At 49.1% G+C, this 18,356-nt stretch overlaps 1 protein-coding gene across 3 annotated transcripts; it reads right to left on the reverse strand.

Moving 5' to 3' along the window:
* Positions 1-4,207: 4,207 nt before the first annotated feature.
* On the reverse strand, positions 4,208-18,250 carry RINL (Ras and Rab interactor like). Of its 3 annotated transcripts, none has more exons than XM_064293620.1 (12): positions 18,024-18,250; positions 16,806-16,882; positions 16,469-16,628; positions 11,618-11,720; positions 10,568-10,640; positions 10,422-10,486; positions 9,744-9,893; positions 9,245-9,649; positions 8,461-8,778; positions 8,065-8,196; positions 7,721-7,884; positions 4,208-7,638 (listed from the first exon to the last, which is right to left on the reverse strand). In XM_064293620.1, the coding sequence occupies exons 2-12, from the start codon at positions 16,841-16,843 to the stop codon at positions 7,582-7,584; spliced, it is 1,665 nt and encodes a 554-aa protein (XP_064149690.1). In that variant the 5' UTR covers positions 16,844-16,882; positions 18,024-18,250; the 3' UTR covers positions 4,208-7,581. The 3 variants fall into 3 exon arrangements, with proteins under 3 accessions (XP_064149690.1, XP_010598618.3, XP_064149691.1); XM_010600316.3 differs by having other exon boundaries at positions 16,806-16,885; XM_064293621.1 differs by lacking the exon at positions 18,024-18,250 and having other exon boundaries at positions 16,806-17,916.
* Between the last annotated feature and the right edge of the window lie 106 nt (positions 18,251-18,356).

Raw genomic sequence — 18,356 nt, forward strand, 5'->3', positions numbered from 1 at the left:
GAGGCCTGCCTGTGGACACAGCCCAGAAGCAGCTATTCGGATAGAAGAACTGTATCCTGAGTTGTCCCTGTTTCTTCCAAGTTGATCTTGAATGGTAACCTGTTACTTCCCTAATATAGCCCATTACAGTGAGTATGGTCTGTGAGTTCTGTGTGGACATTACAGGGAATTATCACACCCAGCAGAGAGTACTGTGGAAGGGACGGCTGGTGTCAGAATTGGTAAAGGTCAGAGGCAGGAGGTACGTCTGAGCTCCACCTCACAGGAATCAGCTTTGGGCTGATGTTGATGGTGATTATCCTTCCCCCTTGTGCAGTTAGCATAGGACTTCTGATGCTGCCCTTTTACATAACTGATGTCCGTAGTTTACAGTAGGGTTCACTCTTTGTGTTGTACAATTCTGTGGGTTTTGACAAATGCTTAATGTCATGTGTCCACCATTATAGCATCATATAGAATAGTTTCACTGCCCTAAAAATGCCCTGCGCTCCACCTATTCATCCCTCCCCTCCTCTCTATAGTTTTGCCTTTTCCAAAACATCATCTAGTTGGAATCATAGGGTATGTAGCTTTTTTGGACTGGCTTTTTTCACTTAGTAATATGTATTTAAGCTTCCTCTGTATCTTTTTATAGCTTGATAGTTCTTTTTTTTTTTTTTTTTAAATCACTGAATAATACTCCATTACATGTTGTTGTTGTTAGGTGCCGTCGAGTCAGTTCCGACTCATAGCGACCCTGTGCACAACAGAACGAAACACTGCCCGGTCCTGTGCCATCCTTACAATCGTTGTCATGCTTGAGCTCATTGTTGCAGCCACTGTGTCAGTCCACCTCGTTAAGGGTCTTCCTCTTTTCTGCTGACCCTGTACTCTGCCAAGCATGATGTCCTTCTCCAGGGACTGAGCCCTCCTGACAACGTGTCCAAAGTATGTAAGATGCAGTCTCGCCATCCTTGCCTCTAAGGAGCATTCTGGCATTACATGGGTATACTAAAAAAAAAAAAAAAATTGCCGTCGAGTGGACTCATAACAATCCTATAGGACAGAGTAGAACTGCCCCATAGGGCTTCTAAGGCTGTAATCTTTATGAAAGTGGAGTGCCACATCTTTCTTCTGTGGAGCAACTGGTGGGTTCGAACCCCTGACTTTTTGGTTAGCAGCCGAACGCTTTAACCATTGCACCCCCAAGGCTCCTTATGGATGTTCTACAGTTTATCCATTCACCTATTAAAGGACAATGGGGCTTCTTCCGATATGTCTAACTTTCTAAGAAACTGATAAATTGTTATAAGGAGCCCTGGTGGTTGCAGTAGTTAAGAGCTTGGCTGCTAACCAAAATGTTGGCAGTTTGAATCCACCAGCTGCTCCTTGGAGACCCTATAGGGCAGTTCTACTCTGTCCTGTAGGGTCACTATGAGTCGATATCGACTTGACAGCAACAGGTTTGGCCAAACTCTTTCCAAAGTGATTGTACCCTGGTGTCAGTTATTTCATAACAATAACAGTAATAAACTGGTAGAAAGTTCCATCCTTATTTTCATTCATTTGTTCATTCATTCAGGAAGTAATTAGTGAGCACTACACTGTGCCTGAAGCCCTGGTGGCGCAGTGATTAAGAGCTCGCCTGCTAACCAAAAGGTCAGCAGTTTGAATCCACCAGGCACTCCTTGGAAATCCTGTGGTTTCTACCCCGTCCTATAGAGTCACCGTGAGTTGGAGTCCATTTGACAGCATGAACCAGCAACAACTCTGTGCCAGGCCATATTCTAGGCACTGGGGATAAACTGTGAACAAGACAAAAACCCCTGCCCTCGCGGAGCATCCATGTGGCTTAGATCCTCTCTCGGCACAGGTGGAATGGTTTAGTGGTTGGGGCACCTGCTTGGGAGCCAGCCAGTCTGGGTTCAGATCCTGGCTTTGCTGCTTCCTAGCTGTGTGGCCTTAGACAAGTTCCCTTGTCTCTCAGTGTCTTACTCTGCAAAAAGGAAACGCTGATAATGTGGAAGTTACCTTAGAGGGCACGGCCAAAACGACCGTCGTTGAGTCCGTTCTAACTCATGGCGACACCATGTGTGTCACAGTAGAAATGTGCTCCATCGGGTTTTCAATGGCTGTGATCTCTTGGAAGTAGATCACAGGCCTTTCTTCCAAGGTCCCAGTAGGTGGACTCGAACTTTCAGCCTTTTCTGTTAGAAGCCGAGCACTTAACCATTTGTGTCACCCAGGGACTCAAGGTGTGGCAAGAAAAACCCCGAAAAACCAAACCCATTGCCATCGAGTCTATTCCTACTCAAAGCGACCCTATAAGACAGAGTAGAACTATCCCATGGGGTTTCCAAGGAGCACCTGGTGGATTCCATCTGCTGACCTCTTGGTTAGCAGCTGTAGCACTTAACCACTACGCCACCAGGGCTTCCCAAGGTGTGGCACGCACCCTTTTAAGCATTAGCGATTATCTATGCCCTGGTGGCGTAGTGGTTAAGAGCTACGGCTGCTAACCGGAAGGCGTGAGTTCAAATGCACCAGCTGCTCCTTGGAAACCCTATGAGACAGTTTTACTCCGTCCTATTTTATAGGGTCACTATGAGTCGGAATTGACTCGACAACAATGGGTTTGGTTTCAGTTGGTAGACAGTTTGATAGAGATCATCGTTGTTGGGTGCCAGTAAGTCGATTTTTGACTCACTGTAACCCCATCTGACAGAGTAGAACTGCCCCATAAGGTTTTCTTGGTTGTAATCTTTATGGGGACCAGGTCTTTCTCCTGGGTGGGTTTGAACTGCCAACCTTTCAGATAGCAACTGAGCACTTAACTGTCGTACCACCAGGGCTCCTTCAGGTTTAGGGTGGGGCCTAGGAACTCATATTTTGGACAAGTTGCTGCTGAGAACCGTTGGTATATAGAATCAGATTAAAAATAAATCAGGAAGGGAAGTTGTGCTTTTTTTTTTTTTAATTTTATTGTTTTAGGTGAAAATTTACAGTGCAAATTAGTTGCTCATTCAAAAATTTATACACAAATTGTTTTGTGACATTAGTTATATTCCCCACAATGTGTCAGCACTCTTCCCCCTTTCCCTTTACAACCCAGGTTCCCCGTGTCCATTCTTCATCCAGGTTTCCTGTCCTTTCCTGCCTTCTTGTCTGTGCTTTAGGGCAGGTGTTGCCCATTTGGTCTCCTGTACTTGATTGAACTAAGAAGCACGTTCCTCACATGTGTTATTGTTTGTTTTATAGGGCTGTCTAATCTTTGGCTGAAAGGCGGACTTCAGGAGTGGCTTCGGTTCTGAGTTAGCAGGGTATCCGGAGCTATACTTTTGAATTGGGTGGTCTGGGAAGAAGTTAATAGGGTGCCATCTGAGCAAAACTCAGAAAGAGATGAGGGACTCAGACATGTGAGTGTTCCACGTACGGGGAACAACCAGGCACAGGCCCTGAGGTGGATGGGTGCTGGCAAGCCTGAGGAACAGTGAGGAGGCCCATGTGGCTAGAGCTGGGTGAGCAAGGAGGCCAGTGGGAGGAGATAAAGGACGATGAGGAGAGAGGTGATGGGGCAGACTGTGTGGGGCCTCATGGGCCACAGGGAGGACGCCGGCTTTTACCTGGAGTGAAATGGAGTTGTGTGACGCCAGCCTGGGGAAAACAGATGGGACTGCGGGGTGAGAAGGGGCCTCAAGGCCAGCAGGGTGGGTTATCTCCAGGTGACTCTTATGAAAAGTCCCTGTGACAAACCAGGGTGGTTTAGGGGATTTCTGGTGGTGACAAACCAGGGTGTAGGGGATTTATAGCAGTGAAAAGCACCAGCTCAAATTTCCTCCCACCACAGTGGGATAAGGGTTCAACTTAGAAATTGAATAACAAAAAATAAAATTGCATTGCCTTTTTTTTTTTTCATTGCGGTAAATATATAGGTAACTGTGGTGAAATGAGTTCCTTTATGTGGCTTTTTGCCTTGGTTCTTTGGAAAAACAGCTTGAGAGATTTTCCCCCTAAGCCCTGAGGAGTTACCTTTGCCCTAGTTGTCTACACTAGGGGATTTTTTACTTTTGTCCAGGGTGATTGATGTTTCCTGGGTAAGCTGTAAACAGCTTGTGGTTTGATACTGTTTGTCCGGCCCTGGGCTGCAGCCTGCCCTGTGATTGGTATGCATCTTGCAGGGAGTGGTCAATATATACTATACAAAGGAAGTGAGTATAAACTATGCAAATGATGTGACTATAGCCTACTATGCAAATGAAGTGTCTGTGGCCTACCAAGAGGGGATTACTCAGTTCCTGGCCCTGGTGGGAGGGCCATGCCTTAAAACTGAGGAGGAATTTGCTTATATATGCAGCTAGCCCCGGAGAGGCTGGCAGACAGAAAGAGAAGGAGGAATGAAGCAGAAAGGAAAAAAGGCAAGAGAGGCAAGAAGAAAGAAACAGCAGGCCTGTATGGCTGAAAGAGGGCATGCATGGTGGAGAGAAGGGCCTGCTTGCTGAGGAGCTAAGAGAGCTACCCTGCAGTAGGATTAGTGCAGGAGCACAGGGGTGGTTGGGGCTGACCGGGTGGGGCTGTGGAGGGGACAGTGGGGCAGGTGGGAAAGAGGACACTCAGGAGTCCAAATGCACGGGCCACGGGGCTGATGGCCTGGAGAAGGGGGAAGGGAGGTATCCAGGACAAGGCTCAGGGCTCTGGCCTAGAGACCTGGGGACCATGAGGCCCCCCTGAAACAGGTACGTGGAGGAGGGCAGGTTTGGGGGAGATGCTGAGGTCAGTTTGGAATGTGGTGGAAGTAAGTACCCAGGGGAAGGTGTCCAGCTGAAGGCCCAGTGCTCCAGAACAAAAACGAGGCCAAGTGTGACCCCAAAACCACTTGGCATGGATTGAATTGTGTCCCCCCAAAATATGTGTCAACTTGGTTAGGCCATGTGTGATTGTCCTCCATTTTGTGATTTTCCTAGGTATTATAAATCATAATCTCTGCCTAGGGTTAAAGAGGGTTAGGGTGGGATATAACACCCTTGCTCAGCTCACATCCCTGATCCAATGTAAAGGGAGTTTCCCAGGGGTGTGGCCTGCACCACCTTTTATCTTACAAGAGATAAAAGGAAAGGGAAGCAAGCAGAGAGTTGGGGACCTCACACCACCAAGAAAGAAGCACTGGGAGCAGAGCATGCCCTTTAGGCCTGGGGCTCCTGTGCAGAGAAGCTCCGAGTCCAGGGGAAGATTGACGAGAAAGACCTTCCTCCAGAGCCCACAGAGAGAGAAAGCCTTCCCCCTGGAGCTGATGCCCTGAATTTGGACTTGTAGCCTACTAGACTGTGAGAAAATAAATTTCTCTTGGTTAAAGCCATCCACTTGTGGTATTTCTGTTATAGCAGCACGTGGTGACTAAGACACCAGTGATACCCCAAACTTCCGCCATTTGAATTTCGCCTTCCCTAACTTTGCCACACATCCACACATCATCTGAACTACTGAGTCTACTGAATACTTCTCTTTAAATCAACTCACTTAAAAAAATTATTATTCAAACACATTTATTTAAACAGGAAACGTCATTTCATTCCAGGAAGTGGGAAACTGAAGTCAACTGCCATAGATAGGATGTAACAATATAAATAAACCAATGAGTCAGCAAAAATCATGAAAAGGCACCAAAAGCATCAGGTGGAAGGTTGTTGGAGAGCAGGTTATTCACAGGGTGCCAAGGTGTCACCACAGATGACGTGATAATTTAAAGGGGAAAAGGCATCTTTATAGTGGAGAGACCTGGAGGTCACTTCTTCATCTAAAGGACCAGACTCAGCCTCACTGGTCACAAGCTGCTGAAGTGATGCATTGAGAAGCACACAGTGTCACCGACGCAGTATTCTGTCCCTAAATGCAGCACCAGAATCTAATCATGAGGAAACATCAGACAATTCGAAGAAGTGGACGGTCTACAAGACACCGGCCTTGGCTCTCCAAAAAAACGTCGGGACAAAACAAAGAAGGTGAGGGAGACCGTTCCAGATTAAACGAGACTAAAGACAAAGCAACTACATGCAGCATGTGATCCTGGATTCAATTCTAGATTAACTGATAAAAGCTATTTTGGGGGAACAATTGGAGAAATTTGACTTTGGACCATAGGTTAGATAATGTGACTAAAACAATGAGAAAAATAAACACAGTGAGATTACTGGTGTCCAGCCTGGCTCTTCCCTGAAGGAAGAGCTGGATACCCAAAGGCCCTGGGGTGTGGCCGCCCCCCTCAGCTCTGAATGAACATTATTTCAGAGGTTGAGTCCTGCAGTTCCCCCCCCACCCCGCCCCATCCCTGTGTCCTTTCACCACTGCCTGGCTCGGCTGTCCTCAAGCTTGCTGGCTTCCAAAAACAATTGCAGAAAGAAAAACCATGTTCCCTGGCGCATTTTTAGTTGACATCTAAACTTACAGAATCTTGATCGTTATAGAACATAAAATGTTAACAATTTCATAGCAATACATCTCTTCATGAGATGGATTGTGAGGGTTTTTCCTACTTTTCCAGTAAAGTTTTGTAGCCCCGGATCGGCGTTACTTATCGCGTTGGGCATTAACTCCACTTCTCCTTGTTTATAGAGTAAGTGCTGAGAAGCTGTATTCATGTCCTGTTGCTGCTGTAACAAGTGATCATAAACTTGGTGGCTTAAAAGAACACAAATTTATCATTTTACAGAGCTGGAGGTTAGAAGAAACGCTGGTGGTGCAGTGATAAAGAGCTACGGCTGCTAACCAAAAGGTTGGCAGCTCAAATCCATCAGGCACTCCTTGGAAACCCTGTGGGGCAGTTCTACTCTGTCCTATAGGGTCACTATGAGTCAGAATCGACTCAATGGCAGCGGGTTTGGTTTTTTATTTTTGGAGGTCAGAAGTCTGAAGTGGGTCTGACGGGGCTAAAATCAAAGGCTAGGTTCCTTCTGGAGGTTCTAGGGGAGAGTCCAGTCCTTGTCTTTACCAGCTTCTGGAATCTGGGGAGAGTCCTTGGCTCCTGGTCACCCCACTCCACATCTGCTTCCATTGTCACATCTCCTTCTCTGACTCCGACCTTCATGCCTCCCTCTCATGGTGACACTGCTGATTACACTGGGCCCACCTGGATAATCCCAGAAAATCTCCCCATCTCAAGATGCTTCATTTACCCACATCTGTAAAGGCCCTTTCACCATGTATGGTAATACAGTCACTGGTTCTGAGGATTCGATCATAGACATTTGTGGGGCGGGCAGTTACTCTGCCTACCCCAGGGAGGGTCAAATGAGAGGGGTCAAAGTTGTAGACAGGGTGGTCTGGAAGGACCTCCTGTGAAGGTTACATCTGCACATCTGCAGTAAAGACCAAAAGGATGGGAGGGAAGGAGCAGTGTGCATGTTAGGGAAGGGCATTCCAGGAAGAGGGAACAACCAGTACAGAGGCCAGAGGTAGGCCGTTCCCTTTTCCTGGGACCCCCCACCCCACCCCAGTACTGCCCTTCCCCCTTGCTGTCCCTAAACCACAGGGGTCAGAAGTTGGTGCTGTCCGGGTGAGTCTCCCCCATCTTGCTTGAAGAACAGCAGAGGGGTTTGAGGCTTCTAACCATTAGAGGTTCCCAGGCTTTGTCCCCACTGTCCATGGCTCCTCAAAGGGGAGGTCAGCCTGGGGGGAGAGGTGGGAGCCTGGGTCAGAAGGGCAATAGGTCCTGCCCTACCCTCTGTTTGCAGCCCTGGCCGGTGGTCACCTCGGTACTGGCGTGCTCCTGTCCGTGCAACGTCCGCCTGCGGTGCCACTGGCGAAGGGAGGCGCGGGCCTCGGAGCTGAGCCCCTGGGGTGCACGGCCCACCTCGGGTTGGTAGTGGGCAATGTGGTGCAGTGCTCCAAACCACGTGGTCAAATAGTACCCGGCTGGGGGACAGAGAGGGTACGTCAGCCCTCCCGGCTTCCCTCGCCAACCAGAGTGCCCCCGCAGTCTGCCCGCCTTCCCCTTCAGGGAGAGGCATCAGGGCCTCGGGTGGCCCTAGAAAGGGTCCTTAAACCCTAGAGCGCCCCTTATTGGACCCCGGCATTCTGGGGGTGGAGGCTCACCCTCTCCCCGCAGCTCGTTGGGATCCAGGAGCTCCATAAGGAACTCCACGTCCAGCTGCGTCTCTCCAAGGTTCGGACTCCAGATCAGCTCCTCTGTCAGCGCCGGCAGGAAAGCGTCGGCCCCCTGGGGCTCTGGGAAAGCCCGAGGACAGGCCCGGGGGTGAGCGGGGGCACGCAAACACCTTCCGTCCGCTTGACTCTCTGGGTCGCGAACTAGCTGGCTGCCCTTCCACCTTGCTGGGCATGCAAACGCCTCCTACCAGAACCCCCAGGGCCACGCAGACACCCTCTACCCCGGACGTGCCCACAGACGCCTCCTACCTGGCTTCCCAGGCCAAGCGGACGCCTCCCTCAACCTCCAGCCAGCCCGCTCAGGTAGCCACCACCCTCCCTTACCTTGCTCCCCGCCGCGGGCCAGCCCCTCGTAGATATCCGCGCACACCGCCAGCAGCAGCGCCACCTTGCGGCGCGGGGCGCAGGAGGCGTGGAGGCGCACGAGGCGGTTGTGGATGCGGCTCCGCAGGGCGGGGGCGGGGCCCAGCCCCTCAGGCCCCGCCCCCTGGGCGCCCGGAGGCCCCGCCTCCGCCCTCAGGGCGATCTGTCGCCGCCGCAGTCGCCTCAGCTCCGGGGCGCGGAGGGTGCGGAGCTGAGTCCACAGGGCAGGCTTCAGGGGCGCCAGCACCGCCCGGCACACCGCCGCCTCCACCGCGGGGCCTGCGGGAATGAGAGCTGAGCGAAGGAGGGGTCGCCAGGCTGACCCAGGCCACCCACTCGGTCCACCCCCCACCCGGGCGGACTGCCATCCCTCCCTCGCTTTTGCCACCCACAAGTGTAGCCATGACGTGAACACGGATGGAGAGGGAGCATGGGTGTCCGCACGTGCAGGGAAGGCTATGGCTGTGCACACAGGTGTGTGACAGGGAGCACGTGGTGAACAGAATAGGTGCTGCGACACGTAGGAACAGATGGGGGCCGCCCTGAGTCGGAATCGGCTCCACCGCGACGGTTTGGTTTTTATATGAGGGAAAAAAAAAAAAAAATCCCTGCAAATAGGTATGCACAAGACTGAAGAGAAAAAAGTTGAATGTGAATACATAAGTAGGGCTAAGAACAGTAAACCTGAACCCATGGGAGATCAGGAAGTGACCATAAGTCTCCCTCCAAGGAAACTCCTCATTACCAAGATCCTGGTCCTTCTGGGCTGCCCCAGGCGCCATGCTCCCAAAGACGGCCCTGACTTCTGGGTCCTTTACTAGGTATTCCTGGAGGTCAGTAAGGAGGTGCCGCACATCCTGAAGCAGCTCTGTGGCTGGGTCCCCAGGCCTGTGGGAGCCCCCTGCTGCCGAGGTGAGGCGCGCCCTAAAGCCTCGGAACTGCCTGGCCACGTAGTTGCTCCAGGACCTGGCCAGAGCCCTAACGTGAAGGGTGAGGGCGTCGTCAGGTCCCTCCTCTTCATCTTTGTAGGCCTCCTCCACTTCCTCCTCCTTCTCCACCAGGGTAGCCAGAGCGGACCCGTGATAGTGCACTTCCGGGCTGAGTGGGCCTTCCACCCAGGAGACACGGTGAGGGGTGTGGTTGCTGGGGGCTGGAGTGTGAGGTGAGGGTTTGATCTCACAGAACAGTGCTGCAGATCCCTCTTCCCTCAGGGGTCCAGGGGTCCAGGGCCCCGCTTGGCTAACCTGGACTGTTGCTCTGGGCAGTCTCTGGTGGGGTCTCTGGGAGGAACTGCTCCATCCCCTGCTCTTTGTGTGTCTCCAGGTAGAGCTGATTCACCACAGAGAGGGCCTTTCCTGGGGTGTCGAGTTGGACCCTGCCAATCTGTGGAGGATCTGGGGGCCAGCAAAAGTGAGATGTCCCAAGTGTCCTAGGGGTCAGCCCTGGTCCCTTCAGGACATCAGGACACTTAGCTCCCAGACTTTTTACTAAAGTGGTGCCAAGACTTGGCCCCTGCCCCCTCCTCCCTCAGACCCAGGAGTACAGTCCCCCAGTCCGCTCCCCCCTCAGATTTAGGAAACCTGGCCCCAAGACCCCTTTTCTCCCAGGACCCAGGGATCTAGGTCCCTAGCCCCTTTCTCCCTCAGACTCAGGAGTCTGGGCCCTTAGCCCTTTCCTCCCCCAGAACTCAGGAGTCTGGGTTCCTAGTCTCCTTCAGATCAATGAGTCTAGGCTGTCCTCTCCCTCCTCTCACAGACCAAGGAGTCTGGGTTTCTATCCCCTCCTCCCTCAGGGACCCCAAAGTTCAGGCTCCCAACTCCCTCCAACTCTCAAACCCAGTAGACTGGTCCCCCAAGTCCCATCCCCCTGGACCAAGAGGCTGAAAAGTTGGCCTCTACCTCCCTTGGAGGACTATGCCTCACCTGTGTGTTTGTTCCAAGGCCCTAGAGTTGGAGGGGGCAAGAGCAGTGTTCTGGGCAAAACATCCCTGAAAAAAGAGGGAGTCACGGCGTGGTTTGGGTATCTTGGGGAAGGGTCCCTCTTGGCCCATATGATGGGTAACCTGTACCTGCTGGCTGATAGGAAGGCCAGGAGATGGGGCAGGTCTGGCATGCAGAGGTTAGAGGAGTCCAGAGATACACCTGGGGGAGGGGCAAGGAGGGAGGAGGAAGAAAACTTGAAGGGTGGCAGCTTCCTCTCCCCTATCGCTCTCCCTTCCCCATTCCTGCAACGCCCCCCCCCCCCGGCCCTGCCCTCTCAGGGACCTTCGGAACAGGGAAATTTCCAGCACTTGGAGTTCCCATTTTTTCCTGTGTCTTTACTCTTTTTTTTTTTTTCACTCTTGTATCCCACCATATAGGATTCATTCATTAGACAAATATTTCTGAGCACCTATCATTTCTAGGAAATGAGGATTCAGTTGTCAAAAGGCAGACAAGTTTGCTGCTTCCTTGTAGCTGACTTTTTTTAGTAGGAGGAAACAGAAAATAAATGAGTAAACAAAGATAAGTGTATATTGTAGTGAGTGCTATGAAAAAAATTAAGTGATGGAAAATGACTGGGGGGCATATCGGCTGTGATGGTCAAGGAAGGTTCCATGTCAGCAGACACCTGAAGGATGGAGAGACTAAACCAACCACTCAAGGAAGAGCGCTCATGCAGAGAGAACTACAAATGCAAAGTCGTTCTGAATCTAGAACACGCTTAGCATGTTCAAGGAACAGAAAGGAGAAGAGTGTGGCTGGAGCAGAGTGAGTGAGGATCAGCAGGCAGGGGCTAGATCGCGCAGCACCTCGTAAGCCATGGTGAGGACTTTCAATTTTTATCTAAGAATGTTACAAACTTCTGTAGGTTTGGGGGCAGGTGTGTAACATCTGGCGGATGTTTGAAAATGCCATTCTGGCTACTGTGGTCAGGATGAATTGCAGGAGGGAAGGAGTGGGAACAGGAAGACCAGGGAGGAGGATACTGCACTAGTTTGGCAAGAGGTCATGGTGTTCAGACTATGGTGATGGAGGTGGACAGGATTGGGAAGACTCAGGAGATATTTTACAAGTAAGTTGACAGTTCTTGGTGGTAAATTGGCTTTGGACTGGAATCTCAGAGGTAAGCTCCTCACCTCCAGGAATTTTCTTGATCTGGTAGGTTTTTACTTCCCCTGGTGAAGGTCCGGTCCTCAGCACCAGGTACTGGCTGGGGCCATGTCCTATGACAAGGAAACTCTGGAGGGAGGGACAGGGGGTAGAGGCAAAGGTCAGTTTGAAGAGGATGTATGCAGATGTCTGTTACTTTTGCCTGCTTGGCATTCGTTTTCCTTAGTTTCGGTTCCACATCTCGAATTCCCTTTAGGTTAGCCCCCTCCCTACTTTCATTCCATGTGGGTGGGGCTGACTCCTCCCAAGTCTCAGGCCTGGGCCCATGACCTAACTTAGCCAATAGGATGATTGTGCTCTCTGACCACTGATTGGTTCAGGGATGAACATGTGAACCAAGTTCTGCCAATGAAAATCTTCCACAGGACTTTTTCTGGAGCTATTCAGAAAGAGGCTTCTATTTCCACCAAGCTTGCTAAACTGGTGGAATGTAGCCCTGAGGTGGGGACAGCCATCTTTGCCACCATGAAGAGAAAGACTGCTTGAAGAAGAAACTATGGCAGACACTGTTAGTTGCCTTATCCAAATCTATCCCTTTATTCCTTACAGAACTGCAACTTTGTTCAGGGCATTAATATACCCAGACATTGAACATGGATAATGATTGATGCAGGCAGTAACTCTCACTTCTGACTGTATATCATAATTCCTAGATGAGCTTTTAAAAATATTGCTATGTTGGCCCCATCCATAGATTTTGATTCAACTGTGAATTTTTTTGTTGATAAAATAAATTGATGCCTCCCTTTTCCCCTTCTTGCTGCCTGAAATGTACACATATGCTGGGACCAGGGACAGCCACTGGGCAACCGTGAGGAAAGGCCATGACACTCGCAGAGAAGCCAGTCCCGATGTTACTGAACTAGAGCCAGCAGCTCCCTTTCTGGTTATGTTAGAAAGATAAAGTCCTGTTTGTTTAAGCCACTGTAGAACTAGTTTGTAACTTGCAGCCCAAAGCATTCCTAACTGATAATGAATTCCCCACAGGTAGAAGCAAAGTCAAGAAATGGGATGAAGACAAATTCTTAAGTTCTTTGAAGCTCAGGATCCAGACATTCCTGAAGCTAATTTTATTTCTAGTTTTTCAGTCATTTGAATCAATAAACAGCCTCTTTGATCAAGGAAACTAAAAGTTAATTATTTGAAAAGATCAACTAAATTGGCACACTTTTAGCTAGACTGACAAAGAAAATGAGAGGACATAGTTAACTAAAATCTGGAATGAAAGTAGTGACATTACTACCAGCCTTACAGAAATAAAAAGCGCTATAAGAGAATATTATGAACAATTGTGTGCCAACAAACTACATCAACTAGACGAAATGGACAAATTCCTAGAAACACACAAACTACCTAAATAGATTCAAGCAGAAATAGAAAATATCGACAGGAGTAGAACAAATGAAAAGAGCGAATCAGTAATCAAAAACCTCCCAACAAAGAAAAGTCTGGACTAGATGGCCTCACTGGGGAATTCTATAAAATATTTAAAGAAGAATTAACACTGGTCTTTCTCAAATTCTTTGGAAAAATTAGGAGAGGAGGGAACACTTCCTGACTCTGTCCGTGATGCCACCAATACCCTGACGCCAGAGTCAGATGAAAACACCACTAGTAAAGAAAACTACAGGCCAATATTCTTGATGGATATAGATGTAAAAACCCTCAACAAAATACTAGAAAACAGAATCCAACAGCATATGAAAAGGATAATACACCATGATCAAGGGGGATTATCCCAGGAATGCACGGGTGGTTCAACATAAGAAAACCAATCAATGTAATACATCCCATGAATAGAATGAAAGAAAAGAACCATCTGGTTATCTCAATTGATACAGAAAGGCATTTGACAAAACCCAACACCTTTATATGATAAAAACACGCAGCAAACTAGGAATAGAAGGAAAATTCCTCCATCTGACAAAGGGCATTTAAGAAAAAAACCATAGCTTTTCAGGAAGGAAGAATTAAAACTATCCCTTTTAGCAGATAACATGATCCTATATATACCAAACCAAACCCAGTGCCGTCGAGTCTATTCCAGCTCATAGCGACCCTATATCCTATATATAGAAGGTCCCAAAGATTCCAGAGGAAAGCTGATGTTGCAGCTGCAGTCAGTTCTGAGTATGGCTGACCCTATGTGTGCAGAGTAAGCTTTTCAAGGCTGTGACCTTTCAGATGCAAATTGCCAGGCCAGTCTTTCTTCTGAGGTGCCTCTGGGTAGGTTTGAACTCTCGACCTTCCTGTTAGTAGTTAAGTGCTTAGCCTTTTGTGCCACCTAGGGACTAATAAGTGAATTCAGCAAAGTTGCAGGATACAAGGTTAACACATAAAAAATCAGTCAGGTTTTTTACATTAGCAATGAGCAACCTGAAAAGGAAATTAAGGGAACAATAGCATCTAAAAAAAAAACAAAACAAAAAACCCAGGAACAAATTTAACCAAGGAGAGATTCGTACACTGAAAACTATAAAACATTATTGGAAGACATTAGAGAAGGCCTTAATAAATGGAAGGAAATTCTGTGCTCATAGATCAGAAGATTTACTATTGTTAAGATGTGAATACTACCAAAAGCAGTCTATAAAAAGTCTATAAAAAGATTCTATAAAATTCCCATCAAAATTCCAACAGTCCTCTTTGCAGAAATGGAAAAGCTGGTCCACAAATTTATGTGGAACTGCAAGGGGACCCGAATAGCCAGAGCACTCTTGCAAAAGAAGGACAATCTCAAAACATATTACAAAGCTACAGTAATCAAAACAGTCTGGTACTGGTATAATGATAGACATACAGACAAATGGAACAGAATTGAGAGTCTAGAAATAAACCTGTGCATATAGGGTCAATTGATTTTTGACAAAAGCGCTAAGTCCGTCCAAAAGGGAAAGAATAGTCTCTTTAATAAATAGTGCTGGAACAACTGAATCTCTACAAGCAAAAGAATGACCCACACCTCATAACATATACAAGAACTAACTCAAAATGGATCAAAGACCTAAAGTAAGAACCGAAACCATAAAACGCTTAGAAGAAACCGTAGGGGTAACACTTCGGGGCCTAATGTTTAACAATGAATTCTTACATACAGCACCGAACACAAGAGCAGGAAAAGACAAAATAGATAAATAGGACCTCATCACAATTAAAAACATCACTAATTATCAAGAAAGTTGAGACAATTTTTGGAAACCATGTATCCAATAAGGGTACTGTCCAGAATATGTAAAGAACTCTTACAACTTAACAACAAAAAGACAAGGAATTAAAAAAAAAGGGGGGGGTGCAAAGGGCTTGAATAGACATTTCATTAAAGAGGAAATACAAACGGCCAAAAAGCACCAGAAAAGATGGCCAATGTCGTTAGTCATCAGGGAAATGCAAATGAAAACCACAATGAGATCCCTTGACAGTCATTATCTGGCTATCATTAAAAAACCAGAAAGCCCAGGGATGCTGGCCAGGATGCAGAGAAACTGGAGCCTTCATCCATTCCTGATGGGCTTGTAAGATAGCACAGCTGCTGTGGAAAACAGTGTCGTGGTGCTTCAAAAAGTGAAACAGAGAATTACCACATCACCCAGCGATTCCACTTCTAGGTATACGCCCGAAAGAATTGAAAGCGGGGACTCAAAAAGACAGCTATAAGAGAATGACAGCTATAAGAAAAGAGCTTAAGAGATGTTCATTGCGGCATTAGTCACAACAGCCAAAAGGTGGAAACAACCCAAGTGCCCATCAACAGACAAATGGGTAAACAAAACGTGGTCTATCCACACAATGGAATACTACTCAGCCGTAAAGACAAACGAAGCGCTGATCCCAGCTACCACAAGGATGGATCTTTAAAGCTTTATGCTACAAAAAAACAAGCCGACACAAAAGGATACATACTGAATGATACGACTTACATAAAATCTCTACAATAGGCAAACGCATAGAGACAGAAGTGGTTACCAGGGGCTGGCAGGGAAGGGGGAATGGGGAGTTAATGCTTTAAAATAACAAACAAAAAAAGAAATCTAAGCCAATCTCTCTATCTGTAAAAAACAAGACCAAAAAAATCCTGAGAACCAGGTGCCCGCATGAATTTACGACCCCTGTAAGAGACTCAGGTCAGCAGTTCGAGTCCACCAGTACAAGTCCACCAGCTGTTCCTTGGAAACTTTGGGGCAGTTCTGCTGTGTCTTATAGGGTCTCTGTGAGCTGGAATTGACTCAACGGCAATGGATTTTTTTGGTAAGAACTCACAGGAGCCCTGGTGGTGCAGTGGTTAAAGCACTTGGATGCTAACCTAAAGATCTGTAGTTCAAACCCACCAGCCGCTCTGTGGGAGAAAGATGTGGCAGTCTGCTTCCTTAAAAGATTTACAGCCTCAGAAATCCTATGGGGAGATTTCTACTCCGTCCTATAGGGTCGCTATGAGTCGGAATCCACTCGTGGGCAGTGGCTTTTGGGTTTGGAAGAGACTCACTATGAGCTGGAATCAACTGGGCACTCCCTGGAAACCCTATGGGGCAGTTCTACTCTGTCTTATAGGGTCACTATGAGTCTGAATTGACTTGATGGCAGTGGGTTTTTTTTTTTTACTTTCACAGAGAACAGATAACTGCTGACTCACCCTCCACACTCCTACTAAAGAATAATAATAATAAAAAGAAGGAGGAGGAGGGGGAGGGGGAGGAGGGAAAAGAAGAAGAAGAAAGCAGCATTTTGGGTTTTCCCATATGTGTAGGTTTGTCACTAGCACCCAGATGAGTCATCAGGGTGTCACGGGCAGTTGAAGCTGGCTCCCAGCTGTGAGCACTCACCCCCAGTGGCCACAGCTCCAGCAGGGCCTCTGCATCCTGGACATCCAGCTCTGGGATCTGCCAGACCCCCCATGTCCTCCGAAGGCGAAGGAGTGGCTCTGGAGACCTCAGGACCCCTAGAGGGGTCTCTCTTGTTCCATTCTCCTGCAATGGTGCCAGCCTGGGATGGGCAGGATCCAGGAGGTGAGGGGCCAGAGGTAGGTGTTAGTCACTTAGAAGGGGACATCCCAGGGATGACAGGTCAGAGAGTGGGTTTTGGGGTCCTGTGAGTGGTGGGTATTGCGTCAACAGCTTCTGGATTGGGGCAGAGATGGAAACCCAGCCCCTAAACCCTCACCTCTCTCTGTCGGAAGCCTTGTCCTCCAGCTGGGCCATCCTCAGGATGCCGGAGGCCAGTGGGCCATGGTCAGGTCCCTGCTAGGGAGGAAGATGGTGCTCAAGGCTGCTGCAGCCCAGGGAGCAAAGTCAACATCCAACATGGCAGAGCCCTGGCCCATCAGGATGAGCCCCAGAGGCCCCTTGCTAGGCCAGGCATTACTTCTTTAGTTGCTAAATGGCAGACAGGCCGCGGCTTTGGGGGGCATGGGGACTCAAAACAATGGCTGTTTATATCTACAAGGAGTAGGGAAATATTTCAAGATTTTAACAACCGGTGTGTCCATACCAGTGTGTACCTGCAGAATAACAACACTTGGCTGAAACCCAGTGCCTGGAACTGTGCTTAATCCATAGTAGGGACCCCACAGATTTGCCAAGTGTTGTACGACAGCCTGTCCTCCTCTCTTCCCAGACCACGGAGTCTCCCTTGAATTCCCCCCACCACCGTCGTTTTATTATGAGGATTTTCAAACCTACAGAAAAGCTGGAAGAATTTTACAGGGGACACCAGTACGCCCACCCCTTAGGTTCTACCGTTAACGCTTTCACTCTTTTTGCGTCATCACACGTCTATCCCTCTATTCCTCCATCCATCAGACCCAACTCTTAACCAGGTACAGAGTGCTATGTGGCTCATCACTGTGGGGTGGGCATTTTTGAATTGTTTTCCCTGCAGCAGTCCTGGGAGTGGGAACTGTTTGCGTCTGGGAAGGGAGGCTCCATCCATCCACTCATCCACCCACCCACCCATCCACCTACCCACCCATCCACCCAGCCATCCATCCGTCCGTCCATCCATCCAGCAAATACTTAGTTGAGTACAGGCCCCGAATTAGGGGCCACTGCCCTGGGGTGAACAGGACAGGCCCCTGCTTTCAGGGGTTCCCATTCTTGCTTGGGGTGGACATAAAAAATGGGTGATCAACACCAAAACAAATAAATTAGCTCACTGGCCAGAAGCCCGAGTGTTAGGTAGGGATAGGGCAGAAGGCAGGTGTCCAGGGGCGGGCAGAGGAGGGGGTGGAAGGAGGCAGATGCCTGCCTGGGGGCCAAGGACAGGGATGGGGAAGAGCATGGGGGTGGTGCTGGGCAGGGCGGGAGGGGGCAGCTGTCTGATACAAAAGGAAGGCAGTGGGGGGTGGAGATGCAAGATGCTCGGGTCCCTGGGGGCCCCTACCTGTTCTCCGAGGGGAGGCCTGTGTAGCAGGAAGTGAAAGCCTGCCTTGCAGAGAGAGGAAGCTGAGCGGCTGGGGAGAAGGGGCGGGGCTGGGGGGTATCTGAAATCGACCTTCCTCCCATTTTCCAGGGGCTCAGGTCTTAGGTAACCGGGGGGCCGTGGAGCAAGGGTCCCTGGCAGGCTGAGAGCTCAGGGCTAGGAGCCATGAGGTGCCCCTTGCTCCGCTTCCCATGAGAGCCTGCTCATGTTCTGGTTTTCTCAGGGGCCTAAGGTCCAACGCTCTCCCTCCAGCTCCTCCCCCATGTGTCCACAGCAAGAAACGACCAGGCCAGA

The sequence above is a fragment of the Loxodonta africana genome, chromosome 11, assembly GCF_030014295.1.
Source record: "Loxodonta africana isolate mLoxAfr1 chromosome 11, mLoxAfr1.hap2, whole genome shotgun sequence".
In the NCBI taxonomy this organism is placed as follows: domain Eukaryota; kingdom Metazoa; phylum Chordata; class Mammalia; order Proboscidea; family Elephantidae; genus Loxodonta; species Loxodonta africana.

What these genes read in the sequence shown, in the direction of transcription:
- RINL (XM_064293620.1), bottom strand. Translation starts at nt 16,843, where the DNA reads ATGGCCCAGCTGGAGGACAAGGCTTCCGACAGAGAGAG. An exon ending in CCAGAAGGACCAGGATCTTG is followed by an intron (nt 8,779 to 9,244) that starts GTAATGAGGAGT and finishes TCATTCCCGCAG; the next exon opens with GCCCCGCGGTGGAGGCGGCG. An exon ending in AGGAGCACGCCAGTACCGAG is followed by an intron (nt 7,639 to 7,720) that starts GTGACCACCGGC and finishes CTCTCCCCCCAG; the next exon opens with GCTGACCTCCCCTTTGAGGA.